The sequence below is a fragment of the Struthio camelus genome, chromosome 3, assembly GCF_040807025.1.
Source record: "Struthio camelus isolate bStrCam1 chromosome 3, bStrCam1.hap1, whole genome shotgun sequence".
Lineage (NCBI taxonomy): Eukaryota > Metazoa > Chordata > Aves > Struthioniformes > Struthionidae > Struthio > Struthio camelus.
Genome location: NC_090944.1, coordinates 54,432,843 through 54,449,357, shown reverse-complemented (window position 1 = coordinate 54,449,357; position 16,515 = coordinate 54,432,843). Strand labels below are relative to the sequence as shown.

Sequence of the window (16,515 nt, the reverse complement as noted above, 5' to 3'; positions counted from 1 at the left end):
TTACAGAATCACAGAATCGTTTAGGTTGGAAGGGACCTCTGGAGATCATCTCGTCCAACCTCCCTGCTCAAGCAGGGTCACCTAGAGCATATTGCCCAGGATCACATCCAGGCGGGTTTTGAATATCTCCAGGGAAGGAGACTCCACCACCCCTCTGGGCAACCTGTTCCAATGCTCTGTCACCCTCACAGTGAAGAAGTTTTTTCTCAGGTTCAGATGGAACTTCCTGTGGTTCAGTTTCTGCCCATTGCCTCTTGTCCTGTTGCTGGGCACCACGGAGAAGAGGCTGGCCTCATCCTCTTGACACTCCCCCTTCAGATACTTGTACACGTTGATGAGATCGCCTCTCAGTCTTCTCTTCTCCAGGCTGAACAGGCCCAGCTCTTGCAGTCTTTCTTCATAGGAGAGATGCTCCAGCCCTCTAATCATCTTGGTAGCCCTCCGCTGGACTCTCTCCAGGAGTGCCATGTCTCTCTTGTCCTGGGGAGCCCAGCACTGGACACAGTACTCCAGGTGAGGCCTCCCCAGGGCTGAGGAGAGGGGCAGGATCACCTCCCTCGACCTGCTGGCAACACTCTGCCTCATGCACCCCAGGAGACCATTTGCCTTCTTGGCCTCCAGGGCACACTGCTGGCTCATGCTTAACTTGTTGTCCACCAGCACTCCCAGGTCCTTCTCGGCAGAGCTACTTTCCAACAGGTCAGTCCCCAGCCTGTACTGGGGCATGGGATTATTCCTGCCTAGGTGCAGGACCTTGCACTTGCCTTTGTTGAACTGCAGGAGGTTCCTCTCCGCCCACCTCTCCAGCCTGTCCAGGTCCCTCTGAATGGCAGCACAGTCTTCTGAGCATCAGCCACTCCCCCCAGTTTAGTATCATCAGCAAACTTGCTGAGGGTGCACTCTGTCCCTTCCTCCAGGTCCCTGATGAATATATTGAACAAGACTGGGCCCAGGACTGACCCCTGGGGGACACCACTAGCCACAGGCCTCCAACTTGACTCTGCGCCATTCACCACAACCCTCTGAGCTCGGCCATCCAGCCAGTTCTCAAGCCACCTCACCGTCCACTCATCTAGCCCACACTTCCTGAGCTTACCTAGGAGGATGTGATGGGAGACAGTGTCAAAAGCCTTGCTGAAGTCCAGAAAGACAACATCCACTGCTCTGCCCTCATCTACCCAGCCAGTCATTCTGTCATAGAAGGCTATCAGATTGGTCCAGCATGATTTCCCTTTGGTGAATCCATGCTGACTACTCCTGATCACCTTCTTGTCCTCCAGATGCTTAGTGATGACCTCCAGGATAAGCTGTTCCATCACCTTTCCAGGGATGGAGGGGAGGCTGACAGGCCTGTAGTTTCCTGGCTCCTCCTTCTTGCCCTTTTTGAAGACTGGGGTGACACTGGCTTTCTTCCAGTCCTCAGGCACCTCTCCTGATCTCCAGGACCTTTCAAAGATGATGGAGAGTGGCCTAGCGATAACATCCGCCAGCTCCCTCAGCACTCGTGGGTGCATCCCATCGGGGCCCATGGATTTGTGGATGTCAAGTTTGGACAAAAGATCTCTGACCTGATCCTCCTCAACCAAGGGAGAGTCTTCCTTTCTCCAGCCTTCCTCTCTTGTCTCCAAGGTCTGGAATTCCTCAGGACTGGCCTTAGCAGTGAAGACGGAAGCAAAGGCAGCATTCAATAACTGTGCCTTCTCTGTATCCTTTGTCACCAGGGCACCCGCCCCTTTCAGCAGCGGGCCCATGTTTTCTCTAGTCTTCCTTTTGCTATTGATGTATTTGAAGAAGGCCTTCTTGTTGTCCTTGACATCCCTTGCCAGATTTAATTCCAACTGGGCCTTAGCCTTCCTTAGCCTTCCTTTTAGATTATTTAGTCAATTGTATTTCATGACAGAAATATGAAGAGGTAAAGGGAAATCACTTGAGAAATTGCATATTATTAAAAAAAAAAAAAGAAGCAAAATTAAAGTGGTGGAGTTCTATGCACAAAGGAAAGGCTATAAAAAGGAGCTTAAGCGGTCCTGGCTTTTGTTGTGATTGTTTATTTTTAAGCGGGTTAAGTTAGAGCCATGTATCCAATGTCTGTTAAAACTCAATAGTATGGAGGCTGTGCCATGTTTGTTCTGCAAACATGCAAGCATGTATGCTACCTTGCCATGTGGCTTTGGAAATTTTTGTAGAAAGAAACTAGCAAAAACCTCTCTTCTGAGCAGCCTTTTAAATGCAAACAGAGATGGGTGTCTTGATCACTTAGAGAACTCTGCTGTTTTGGCTAATGTACTCTGCTATATTCTGGTTGATGACTTCTTCAAATTTCTCCTCCTGAATCTGTTCATCTCTTTACTTCATGCCTATCCGTTAATTCCTGTACCGTGCTGTGTCCCCTTTATCCCCCTTCCCTTTCTCTCTATTTAATGTCTCCTAAATAACCCCTTCCAAAAAGGGAGCAAAACTGTGAAGAACAAATGCAATGCTGCTTACTGTTGCTGTGTTTGCTCTGCCTGGTGTGTTTTAAGTGTAGTGAATTTAAATAAAATGTTATGAAGGTAATAACTCTTCAGATTAGTGAGCCTGGAGTTCTTCTCCAATCTAGGGGATTAACTGAGTTTTTCTCTAACCTGATGATATTAACTTTTAGTCGGCCTAGAATGAGAAAAGTGTTTGTATACACCAATATTTATAATGGCCAAGCCCTGTTAAATTATATGGTAGTTAACCTAAATTCCATTATTGTAATGGAATAGTTCATAAAATATTTATCCATTAGCAAATTAAAAGCTAGCAGTATAATAAATGGCAACTGACATTGTTTTATGAAAAATATCACCATTCAAATAAACCTGATAATAACTTGTTGATGAAAGAAGCTGTGTGAACGTGAGGTGCCGTATTGTTAAAGCACTCATTAAATAGAAGAGTTGGCTAACTGGTAATCATCAGTGAATCCGTATGTCTCTACTCAGATTTCCAGAGGATTTCCATCCTGTGTTTCTCTGATAATGTTTAAAATTAATTCAACTAACAGTCTAATGTTCAGATATCTAATGTTAATTCTCATGAGTTCCATATTTCAGCTCTGGCATTCCCGTAAGAGAGCTTACCAGTCCAGTTTACAGGTGAATTCATTGTATCCAGTAGGAAAACAACACATGGGTGCTTGGTGTCTGGTAAACTCTGGTTTTACGAGGTAAAGTAGATTCTAAAGAGAAACTTAGGTTTGCACAAAAACAGTGGGAGAGGAGATTTGAAGGCGGTACCCAGCTGAACCCACATGCCCTGGGGCCATGTCTGTCATTTCATATGTCAGAGTCTCTCTTTCTTTCTGTTACCATAGACTCATAGAGATGTGACATGTTAGGGACTGCTGAATGTCATCTAGTCCAAGCTCCCACTTAAAGTGTGCCTGCCCCCAACCCTAGATGAGGTCGTCATGGCTGTGTTTAGGTGACTCTTGAAGACCTGTAGGGATAGAGGTTCCATCTTGAAATCTGCATGCCTCTCCTTATTGTTTAGGAACCATATCATGGAAGAAAGGCATAGTGAGGTAGGTAATGTGCAGGATTGGGGAAATAAAGGTGATGATGAACAGCAATGACTTCACAGAATAGTTGGAGTTGGAAGAGACCTTTGGAGATCATCTGGTCCAACCTCCCTGCTCAGTCAGGGTCAGCTAGACCAGGTTGCCCAGGACGATGTCCAGCCATACTTTGAATATCTCCAAGGATGGAGACTCCTCAGCCTCTCTGGGCAAGTCCCCTTTCTGGGACTTGAGTGAGGAAAGAGGAGTAATGAGGGGGGGGAAGAAAAAAAAAAAAAAAAAGCAAAGGAGAAAGTTTAGAGACTTGGATCTTGACAGGTGGGGATTTCAAATTCTCCATTACTATTTAGTGTCATTAAGGTGTGCCTCCCTTTCTCTTTCCTAAGTTTCAGCAAGAGCAAAATATTGGTAGGGCTAACATCTGTTTAACTGTAGGAATAAGCTTTTGTAGAAGTTAGACTCATATCTTTTTGGCATTTCTATTGTATCATTTGAACCAAGAAACAATATTAACTTTAAGGTGAAAGTGTCAGAACCTGAAGCTGCCTTTTCTGTATGAAGGCTTTTGTAGGATAGTGGAACTGGTAATAGAGCAGATAGGAATCTTTTTTATGATAAATTAATTCGTGCCCTCTCACAAGTACTTCCATTATTCCAGGAAGTAGTGAGGGGAACTGATTGCACCCATGGAAAGTAAGGATCTTATTTTTTTTCATTTTGGAGAAACTATTGAAAAGGAGTATAACAAAATCACTGCAAGTGTTTTTTCTTCCCCTATTAAATAACAACATACAATGCTACTCATTGATTTATGTTTAGAAGATTTTCTTTGTGAAGAAAAAGGGCCATAAGCTTATATGCTTTTAATGAAAGCTTAAATTAGATGTAATAGAGCTTGAAGTTCTGACAGTAGATCTCTGACAGAGTTGTAATTCATGTAGAGACCATCACAGTTTCTGCATATTTGGATATTCTGTCTTCTAATAGCTTAAATTAATTAATTCAAGTAAGTTCTATGAAATGGTTCCTCTTAAGGATCTGTGTGTTCTAAAACAGCTGTGAAGTGTTGATTTGACTTACTTGTTAGCGGAAGGAATTCAATGTTTTCTGAAAGTTTTTAAAATACTTTTTCTCCTGAATATTCTGTCCATTTAAAAAAAATAAAAATATTAACCTCATTTTCGCATTTGCCGATTTTCCTCAGAGACAAAACATACGAGAATGCTGGTGGAAAGTTGCAGACTATTGTCAAAGCTGGCTTTGGGGATCATTTCAAAAGTGTGTCAAACATTCTCTGTTACATTTTGCCTCATTGGCTCAGGATGTGTGGGTTCAGAGCATGTGGGTTCAGCTGGGTACTGCCTTCAAATCTCCTCTCCCATTGTTTTGTGTAAATCTGAATTCTCTCTTTAGAATCTATTTTACCTTGTAAAACCAGAGTTTACCAGACACCAATATACCAAATGCTTCAAAATTCTAAACCTAAGCTGAGGTTTTTCAAGGCTAGTGTTAGTTTTATTTGATCTTTTCCAGATTTGCACCAATTTGATTCACAATTCATTTCTGCAGAGTGGTTATGATCAATTTATTTTAACCTAATCAAGTGTTCTGTTAGTCAATTGAGATGATACAAGAGCTGCAGTCTATAGATCTTTCGTTGCTGAAAGTATTTCCTATTTCACATACTTTCAGTTTAGACAGTATTCAAAGATTCTCATTGTCAAGTAGATTTATTTTTCATTTAATATGCTTTTTACAGGTTCTTGAAAGTTTGTGGCTCTGAGCTAGTGCGCCTTGAATTGTCTTGTGGTCATTTCCTCAATGAAACATGTTTGGAGGTCATTACTGAACTGTGTCCAAATCTTCAGGAACTAAATCTTTCATCATGTGATAAGATACCACCTCAAGCTTTCAACCACATAGCCAAAGTGGGCAGCCTTAAGCGTCTCATTCTTTACCGAACGAAAGTGGAGGTAGGAACAACTATTTTTAATCTTGCAATCAAGATTTTTAATCCTGGTAAAATTATAATTGTTTTATTAACCAAGTGAATTGGAATTACGTAAGTAGAATCAAAGGTGGTTACCATAGGCTTTTTTATTTTCAAGATCGTTTGTATATTCAAAAAAAAAAAAGGAAAATACTGCATGTTTTATAAGTTAGGTGTAAGACTAGAGACTTTTCACCAGTCATTTTAAACACTGTAGTGAAATCATAAATGTGAAAGCTTTTCTCTTTTAACGTGCGCTCCAGACAGATTGTATTTGGCAATGTAATTGGGAAAAATCATGTTTAGTAACTTACTGTTAATTATCAACGCTCCCTCCTCTGGAGCAACCTGCTGATTACTAAGTTCCTACTGTCTTTGTATATTAGCAGTATTTGAGATATGGAACAAAAACTTTTTAGTATACTTTTCAAGAAGAGTGTAAAAATGACTTCTTTACAGAATTATTCAGCTATCCAAATCAAGATTATTGTCTTTTGCAAGATACTTCCTATCGAAGATGAAATGTACATATTACACTTAATAAGACTGTTGTAGTTTACTACAATTTACAGATGTTGTATCCTAATAAACTCAGCTATTCAGATAAGGAGCAGTCCCATTATTTTTCACTAGTTACCTTACTCCTGTGTTACAGCTTTACTACTCTGTTTCCACCAGGAGCTCTCATACTGGTTGTGCTCCTCCTGTTGCAAATGCTACCACTCAGTAGAGTGCCAAAATGAACAAATCATGTCTCTGCCGTTCGGGTTCTAGGTTAAAAATGTGTCGGTGGAAATATCCGCATAAGTTTGTTTGCCCTGTTTATAGAGCGTGGATGTGTCTTTTGCCTACCTGAGTTCTTGTAAAAGCACAAAGTAGGGTGATGATGACCATTCAGTTGCTTCTGTAGTATGTTGGCGTATTATAATCAATGTGCAACCTTCTAGCCCTAATACCTTTGGGCAAAGGTTAAGATGTGTAGCAGTTTGAAAACGCTAACACTAGTTCTTCTCACATAAAGTATATATGAAGTTATTAAGATTAGAAAAGCAAGAAGAGGATAAAGATTTTAAGAAGAGTTTACTTATGTTTATTACTTCTGCTTATGCTTTTGTCATGAAAAATGAGATTATGACACTGGATTGTGTGGAGTGTTAAGCTGCAGTATAATGGAAGAACTGAAATAGGTCATGGCTCACTTCCAGGATATCTCAGAGGAACCTGAGGTTACGGTATACTTTTTGTTTATAAGCAGTTGACAGCTAACGCAGGGTACAAAGTTAACTGCACTTTTGTTATCCTTTTTTTTCCATAAACCATATGCGCTTTTACATTGAAGGTCTAGCTAGCTCTCCGTAAAAGAGATGTGGTTAATGCAAGGTAGTTGGATAAAAGGGTCAGCTACCTTGAGTTACTGGCCTCTGCTGTAGGGTGTACAGGCAGTTACCATAAAGCCAGTACCACTCAGTAGCTTGTTACTTTGCAGTAGTTTCTCTTTGCATCGTCTTGCATATGTAGCAATGCATATTTCCTTCAAAGAAAAAAAAAAATTTGGTAAGCCCTGCTTTGAAGTGCCTTTGGGGTAGTGCTCTGAAGTGGTACCTTGGGTATATCTAGTCTGTTTCGACTCAGTTGTCTGTATAAATCTTGGGTAAATCTCTTTATCCCACTTTACCTGGGCATAGGCCCTGTGACAGGGATAATTTATAAAGTTTTTTTCAGATCTGAGAAAGATTATTGTACCAGGGGTAAATTGTGTAACATTATTTGTTTCTAATATAGTTTGCTTATTATCTCCTTGATTCTGCTTGGTTAACTTTTAAAGTTTGAGAGTCTAAATGTATAATTGTACGGTGATTGAAATATACTCTAAAAATGATTGTGTGTCACTTCTTAGTTATCACTTTGCTGAACATGACTTGAAATAAGGTTAAATATTCTCTGATTTAGAAGCCTTTAAGGTATGAAGGTTAACGTTACTTTTCTCACCAGTAGCTTCTCTTAACATGAATCTTTATTTTTCTTTACAAAATAAGTTGCTTTTCCTTCGGTATTTCTTAACTTGGACTGAGATCTTACGTAGTAACTGATATCTGAGTGCAAAAAAGAAGAGGTAGATCAGTCATGATCTGGAGTGGCTTAAACTTATCAAAGGACTGTAGTGTAGTAGCATTCTTGATTTTTTTTTTTTTTTTTTTTTTTAATAGAATTCCTTTTGCTGCTGCTGCTGCTGCTTCACTGTTGGAGCTTCTGTGGAGCAAACAAACAATGTTAATGTTTAATCGATAGCTTGGCTTTTCTTGTCAGATCATATTCTAGAATGGAAAAGGAACAGGCCCTATCATAATTATAATTTGCTGTCATTTCTTGTGATAGAGAAGTATGTCATAGCAGTTTCTCGTGTTAATCTCCTAGATGCAGGATGGTGGTGATATACTTCTGGTATCACTGGAGTTTTCAGTGATTTCTCAAAATGTAAAGAGGATATGAGTATAGAGAGAACAAGTAGATAAAAGGTTGCCTGAAATGAGTTGTCCGTAGGAAATGATAATTTTCATGTATCTTACTGCACATTTAGAGGTAGTCATTGAAATTTACGCATAGTATAATTGGATCAGTCGGGGCTGGGGGGGGTACTACTTATGCTTGTAAAAAGTCTGAGGAATATATTATCATGGATGATCAAGGTATACACTTAAGTTGAATTATTTAATGGAAGCAATTTTTTTTAAAATGACAACGCAAAAGAAGAAACACTAAAGAAAAAGAAAAGAAAAACAGGCATGCAAGCTGTAATTGACTTTTAAGAGGGCCTCTTTCTGCATGTTATTTGTGACGCAAGTGAAAAAAAGGTCATTTTTTCTACTCCAGTTACTGATCTTTGTTGAAAATGCAGTCCTGTGTTAGAGAGCCCTTCTGAGCAAAGAGTACAACTTCTTCTTTGTTAGCTGTGAACCTGGGCCTGTATTTAAATAATATGAGATATGGGGAAAAAGATCGTCCTTCCTGGTTATCAGTATGTTGATCAAGTTTTGTTCTTCTTGCTTTCCGTTTTATAAAGTACAGCATTAAAGTTTTATTAAAAGAAATGCTATTTTGATTAAATTAAAACAAACTCCCAGTTACCTGCACAGGTGGAGGGTCTCCTTATTCAGACTACATATTGCAGTACTCTTTCCTTTTATTTTTATTGGGAGAGCAGGGAAAAGGGCTTGAATGGGGCAAAAAAAAAAAAGAAAAAAAATTGCGTTTCTCATTGAAATTTTAAGTGTTGAACTTCTCTGATTATATGATTATTGTGACGCTAATATATACGTTCTAAGAAAACACTCTGCAGAAAACTGATGATTGCTTTTAGTGAAGTGGGAACTTTATTGCATAATATGTTGTCAATTTTATTATCTGGGCTGTTTTTGTGACAGCAACTTCTTATTTTAGCTGTTTTCTTTAAATAGGCTTTGGGTTTTAAAATATATTCCCACTCTCTCTGTAATCAAAGCTCCAATTTTTAAGCATACAGTGTCAGTGAAGTGGGTGATTCTGGTATTCTGTTACTTACTACCTCTGAAACTGAAGGCACTGTGTTCATATTTTGGAAGATAACTGAACGATCTAGAAGAACTTATGGTCTCTAGTCCCAGTCCTGCTGAAAATGCCTTATCTAATGCTATTTCCTCGACTTACTGAATCTTTGCCATTGTGCACAAGATCAGTTTCCAGCTTCTACAAAGTGAAGCTTCCAACACCCTTAAAGTATTCCAGCCTTCCTGTAACAATAAGGACTGTTCAGTGAATTTCATTAACTTGTTCCACGCCAAACAAGGGAAGGAAAAAAAAAAAAAAAGTGATCTTATATCATTGTGCTCTTCCTCACTAAATGCAGCTGATGTTTCCAGTGCTTTAAGAATGAAACCTTCAATAAAATTTAATGGTTGTTAGATTCTGTATGAGCTTGAAATAATTTGTAACTTGCTTTCAGAAAATAATCCCAACATTTTTTTAAATGTAGTTTCTGCAAACTTGAGACCTCTATAATACTCGGGGGCTTTTTGTGCTGGTGGTTTTGATATTTGCTGATACATGACTCCTTAATGTTTATTCATTGAGAGCGTATTCACAGCATAATTTAAGCACTTGTTGGCATTGATGCATTTAAAGAGCACAATGAACAATGAAAGTACTATTGTATACAATAATTGGCAATGCATGTCTTTATGGTTTGAGAATGAATGTTATCTTGATTCAATGCTTATCATAAAGATCTGTATATATACTGCAGCCAAAATTATATTTTGAAGACACCAAAGCCACAGTTAAACTAGAAAAACTTATCTCCTTATTGCTGATTGTAAATTTTAATGTAGGATTGCATATTTCATATCATATGATATTCTAAGCTCTTTGTAATGTGTGAAGGAAGAGAGTTTTAAAAGTTTCTAATGCAAATACAATTGCAATACAGAGTGAACTAAATTAATATCAAATTATGAACTTTTTTTTTTACACAGTTTAAAGCAAGTGTTGTATTTATAAATTATATCACTGATATCTCCAACCAAGAGCAAATTTGAAATTCAGGCAGCTGTAGGAGTGGGCACTGAAAATTGTAGTAACTGGGAAGAGGCATGAGAATCTCACAAATGGCCATAACAGCTCTTATTTTCCATAAATAAAGAGCATTAAAAGAGTTAATATTGCCATAAAATTCTTCTGCAGAGTTTTCAGATGTAATCTGTTATGGGGCACACTATACTTCTGAGAGCTGTCTGAGATTTTTCAGCTTGGTCAAAGCTTCACTGACTTGTGTTCAAATCGTGAGGACTAAGAGTTGCAAACTAATAGCGAAAAATAGTGAAAGCCTCTAATTAGAGAGCAGATTCTTGGAGGAAAGTTGATCCAGTGACAGATAAAATGATCATCAAATGCAGGGACCTGACTCACTCTAATGATGCCCTCTGATCCCATGTCAGGCTTATAGAGCTGAATTTGAGCATTTGAGTCTCTAGCATGAAGAGTGTGGGGGAAGAATGAAGATGTCGGGAAGATTGACAGCTGTGAGGCTATAATGTGACCAAATGAAGCAAAACCAAAATATAATAATTGAATTATGTACAGAGACAATAACTTTCGTTGACCTAAATCACGTTGCTCGGTGTCCCTGGCACTGCTAAGTAGCTGTAGAGTGCTATGTAGATAGCTATGGTGCCTCTGGTATGTCATGAATGCTGTCTCACAAATTATATCATGCTCATTTGTGAGGAGGCAAATGTTATGATTTTTTGAGAGACTATATTTGAGTTTGCTAATTAAATTCATTCCATCTTTTGTTCTGTGTTCTCCCTCTGCCTTTCTTCTGTTACCTGATGCTCGTGCAGTGTTCACATTACACCTGTTTTTAAACCTGTACCATGAAGTTGTGTTTTATCACTGGTCAGTTGCACATTTTAGAAGTGGCCTACGCTGTAAAGGAAAATATTTTTGCTGTCGTATTAATTTGGAATGTACAGATGATAAGTATCTGTGTTAGTGTCTCTGTCCAAAAGACATCACCTAAATACACTTGGCGACTGGGGTAAGAAAGGGTGTGTGTGGTGGTGCAGGGGAGAGGTTATCCCCTTCTGTGAACATCGGTTGAGGAGGACTGTGAAGGAACTGACTCCTACAGCTGACAGATTTTTTTCAGCCTGGTTGGTGAGGCCCTTTGAGTTGGAGGAGGATGACTCACTGCTGATGGCAATAATTGTGGAATTCAGACATGAATTCTGTTCTCCTAATTTGCGACCGGGATTAATGGCCTATTGCAAAATGTGCTCCTCCTGTATCAGTAAAATTTGCTTCGTAGCACCTTCTCACTTTGTAGCTGTGGTATGACAACAAACATACTGAAGTTGTAGAGATTGTCTGATATTTGTGGTACCATATAACTACATAAGGGTATGTATATGTACTTGAAATACTGCTGGTGTCTTGGTACAAGCTTTTCTAAGTTGCAGGAAATTTGTTTAGTTACAAAGGTTGGCCTTTTATCTCTGGAAAAATAAGAAAACGGTAGCTAAAGAAAGATTACGTTAAGAGGTATAAACGTTTCTGTGGACTAAATGACGAGAGGCCTTCTGTGGATAGCTCTGTCTGGAACTATGTGGGCATCTTGTTCTTCTTAAAGGCCAAAGAAACTACCTTGTAAAGGATGAGGTAACCTCATTTCCTACTCACTTCCTTCTTATGAAATGGAGACATTAGCTCAGAGAACTGAATGGCGTAAATATAAAAACAGATTTGGCTGCCATCTAGTTCTGATCTGGCATATGATTCCCTGCTGTTTGCAGCTTTTAGCATGACTACTGAAGTGCAATGCACAGAAAAATGAAAATAGATGAAAGCAAAGGATGGTGAACAACCTGAATAGCTGTGCAGTCCTCTAGATCCAAGTTTAATTTACAGAAACAATGTTGTGCCTTTCGTGTGTTATTGAATGTTCATATACTATCCCGAGATTTCTTCTTTCTGTCAGAAAGAAGACATTAAGAGTAAATATTTATCCTTAGAGCAGAATTTTAGTAGTCTAAAAATGAGTGCTTTCTGGAAAGCCGCCTGCTATGAAAACTTTTTCTGAAAACCAGAGCACTGTGACTAATATTCCTTTTCTCTTTAACCAGTTAAACCACTGAGATCGTATGGTTGAGAATGCACGTTCTCTCTTAACTCTTTAAACATCTCAAATTCCCTCCTATTGGCTTTTTAACATTGTTTCAAAGTATCATAATACCAACCAGTGGATAGCTTTGAAATGATCTTGATACGTTAAGTATCAAGATTTGTATGGCTTGAAAAAAAGGCCAGAAACATAATTTTCTTGCTTGAGCAGATTAAGAGTTAACTCTTACTTGGTCATTAAGGTATCTTTTCTTTCTGCGTTTTTAGCATATTACATACTTCTTTCCGTTAGAAGCATTTCCTCTTGAGAATGTTGTAGGTTGATTGTAGGTTGTTTTTAGATGCTAAGGCACAATACCTTGACATTCTTAAAGTAAATTGTTACTACCTTTTAAATGCAGTATTCATTTGCCTGTTGTACCTTTCAAAATGAAAGATTTAATAGCAGTTAATTGGCACCTGCTACTCTAATACAAGAATTAAAAAATACATCAGATAAAAAGCCAGAATTCTGAAATCTTCTAATATAGCTGTTGCATAGATTGTATCAAAAAGCAACCTTAGTTTTTGACTTACTTTCTTATATGTATTTTTGTAATTTTACAGATTTGGAATGACTTTGGGTAATATTAACAAGATCACCCTTTAAATTAACATCTGTTATTTGTAATCATGAACGATATTGCTATTTATAACGATAGCAACACTCAGCTTGGAGTAAAATTATCTACTTTCACCTGATTTCCTTACCACAGGTAGTTCTAGTATGGTAAAACACATTCTTTGTTATTATACTTGTGAAATACATCATCAATGGTGTGAAACAAAGACTATGATAGATAATTGATTATAATTTTATCTTATCAAACAATTGGTATTGGTAGCTGCTTTTTTATCAATGTTTCTGTAGTACTTTTGTTACTATAAACCAAAACTTTTGGTGGGGGGAGCTTTTTTATGTTGTTGAACTTCTTTCTTTTTTTTTTTCCTCCCCTCTAAGAAGTATTTTTATAACCTCCTTTTATCCAGTTTCATATATGGGCAGCAACTGCTATTCTAAAGTTACCTGAATTATGTATAAAAATACCTGTAGTTTGAAAAAATCCAGTGATGTGCTGCCTCAAGATTACTTATTTCAGCCTTATGCAGGAGCACATAGTAATTGGTATTCAGTAAGATACTTCTGGAAGGTCAAAAGCTGAATTAATATTTTTAGTTAAGCATTTATTGACTGTTTTCATTGGAATTAGAAGTAGTTATGTTCATTTTCTGACATATTTTGGCAGCAGTTTGCAGTGAAGAAAGGGGAAGCTGCAGTCCAAGAGAGGATGGTTCCGGATGTTTCTGTTGGAAAGAGGCTTCTCAGTCCACTCTGTCAGATTGTCATGCAAGAGTTCCTCGTTTCACCTGCGATTGGGACATACAAGCCGTGTGCTGTCAGCCTAGTTTATGGACTGTCCCTCAGGTAGAGCTCTCTAGTTCTCTGCCTCTATCTAGGCTGCACACACAGTGCTCCCCAGGACTGCCTTTGTAGCAGAGCTTACGCAGGATTTTCTTTGCTTCTTTAGCAGCTTATACGTTTTTACCCTCAAAATCACTAAACTTTAAAACCTCAAAAAGCAAAACTCCAAATCTCTGTCTTCTTGAGGACAGCCTTTTTTCTCCAGACCCTCATCAATAGACCACAGAATCCCATTTCCATGTAAAAGTTTCATGTTGAGAGATTTGGGGCATGGCAGGAAAATTCCATCCCAAGGGAGATGAAGGGGCTTCAGGAAAGCCTTCTCTCCACGTGGTGAGGCCATGCCCAGCTACAGCAACGCTCCACTACCTATCACTTCTAGCCATGTTTTGGGTGCTGTTGCCGGTCTCTTTTGCTCTGCTAACCATTATCATTACCCCATTGTTTAATCTGTCAGCTTTGATTAATTTGATTGACTTTAAGGACAGTGACAGTGATGGAAATGTAACTGTCCAGAAGAGGCAGCAAGAATGCTCACATTAGAAGATTTGTCAGCTGTTCAGTCCTGTAGCTGAAGAAGCTGATTTTGGTAGCAAAGCAGTTTTTCTTGCAAGAAGTCAGGGCGGGAACACGCATGCAGGGACTTAATACACACAGTTGAAATAGCCAGAGACCTCATGTCATGGGTAGGGTTTTAAAACCCAACTGCAACATCACTTCTCCCAGTGCATGATCCTGCTTCTGACTGATCCTTCATATCACCTGTGAAGGATCGTGGTACAACTGGCGGGTGTTTCTTAAGTCACTGCCTGTATTCCCTCTGTTACATTAATTTGTACAGGGAAAAACTGATTTGCTACTCATTGAATCACTACTGTTGCACTTTTCAGAAAAGCATCTGTGGTGAATAGCAGGGTATGGCTCTAGTTAAGTAAGCCAGATCTTTCCGAAGCAGATTGGTATGAAATTGTGAATAAACTGGCAATCACTCATCTGTCAGTCCAGAAAGTTTGGTATTGATTCCGGTAGTCAGGCTGTTCTGTAAAAACTTCCAAATACCCTTTTGATTCAGATTACTTGGTCCCAATAAATAACCTGTGTGAGACCATTATCTTGATGTCAGGTGATAAGTAAATAATTTGATTTCTCTTGATTTGCCAAGAGCTTGTTTCATGGTTTTCTTAAAGCAAGTGGTGGTTTCCTTCCTCTCCGCTTTCCCATTGACTTGGTAATCAGCTTTTTGCTTCAACATGGGGTTCTCCCTGTGTGTATGTATGTTCAGCATTATGAGACTTGGTTTAAGTTGTGCTTACTTGCCAGGTCTTGGATGGGTTTTTGGTTTTTTTTCTTTTTTTTGTTTTATTTTTTGTTTGCTTCTTTTTTAAGGAAGGATTATAACTCTGCTTGACACATTCATTTACTAATTTCTCTATCATCTTTACTTTGTGACTGCATGTAGAAAGACATGATGCAGACTTCTCATGTCTTTTGTGTGTGTAATGTGTCTCAGTTCTCCAAAAGGGTAATTCTAGTCTGTGAGGTGCTGAAGACCTGCATTATTTATGTGGAGAATTCCCACAGTTAATTTGCCCACAGTAGTGCCTACTCCTGTGCTGCAGGAGGCAGCTGCACAGGGAGTGTTTGTGCCTCTGCAGTGATACAAGCAGCACCCATGATGCATATGCTGCTGTTTAAGATGTCTTGGTCTAATCTGTTTCCAGGGTCCTGAGTTTGCCTAGCGGGGTCAGCTGGTCCCATCTCCTTTGCTGCAAATTTAAAGCTTTGGGAGACACAAGAAGCTCCCCCAGCAGTCATGAAAAGAGGAACCTTTCTGTGCAGGTCTGAGAATATTTGGATTTCTCAGCTCATGTGGACATCTCTCTCTGCTGAAGGATTGACTTCTGAGAATATGGATAATGATTGATGGGCCAAGAGAGACATAGTATGTTCCACTGGCTCCACCGTAGTTTGTATTTTTCCAATTATCCTTCCTGATCTGTTTTGTTACTTTCAGTCTTTTGAGAGATGGATCATTGACTGTGGGTTGTCTTCCCCCCCCCCCCCCCCCAAAATTAGGAAGACAGAATATGCGGAGTACCCTTTAGAGTTACTTACGTTTGCCCACATTACACGTTTACTCCTTATCTGGGCAAGGCTGAGTTTTTCATCATGAATTTTCACTCAGATTATTAGCTATTTTGAATGGAATAATATTGTCAAGTGTTCTGTCAGATGAGTAGCCTCCCAAAATATAATTGCACAGTGTCAAATGGATATTGACTGTTTGATGTCTTATACAGCAACTAGACAATTACTATACTTTTTCTTAGTTAAATCTGTTGAGAAATGTCAATTTGATTTGTACAGAAATAGCATGATGATTGTGTACTGGATATTCTGGGTTCCACAATTCATTACTAGCTGGCTGCTCAAATCTTTTAATGCTTTACCTGTTTGTCTTATTAATAGTTCATTGTTTATTGTGAGATAGTAGCCGGTATTATAAATGTATATTATCCAGTACGATTGGTTGATAGATCCCTAAAGACCCTAATTCTAACCTAAAAGCAAATAGTTTAAGCGGCATTTTAAAGTAGGCACATCAGAACAAGATGAAAATACTAACCAGAAACATGGGTAAATGCTGATGGAACCTGTTATTAAATACTGCAACCGCATAAACTTCATATGCAGAAGCAGCTCATTGCCAAGACTCTTCAAGATGCATTTTTTTTTTTTGAAGGAGAGATAAGTAACTGAAATGAGAGAGAGAAGAAATTATGGTCTTTAGGATCACTCTTATATTAAATCTTTGATATCATGGAAAAATATAATATTCTCGTTGTGGTGAGCTTGCAAATATAG

At 38.8% G+C, this 16,515-nt stretch overlaps 1 protein-coding gene across 1 annotated transcript in view; it reads left to right on the top strand.

Annotated features, from left to right (window-relative positions):
* Positions 1 to 16,515, top strand: part of FBXL4 (F-box and leucine rich repeat protein 4) — a 64,836-nt gene that overhangs the window by 33,190 nt on the left and 15,131 nt on the right. Inside the window, exon 6 of the mRNA XM_068937856.1 lies at positions 5,304 to 5,517. Coding sequence (XP_068793957.1) covers positions 5,304 to 5,517 — 214 coding nt within the window. The remainder of the gene's footprint in view (positions 1 to 5,303; positions 5,518 to 16,515) is intronic.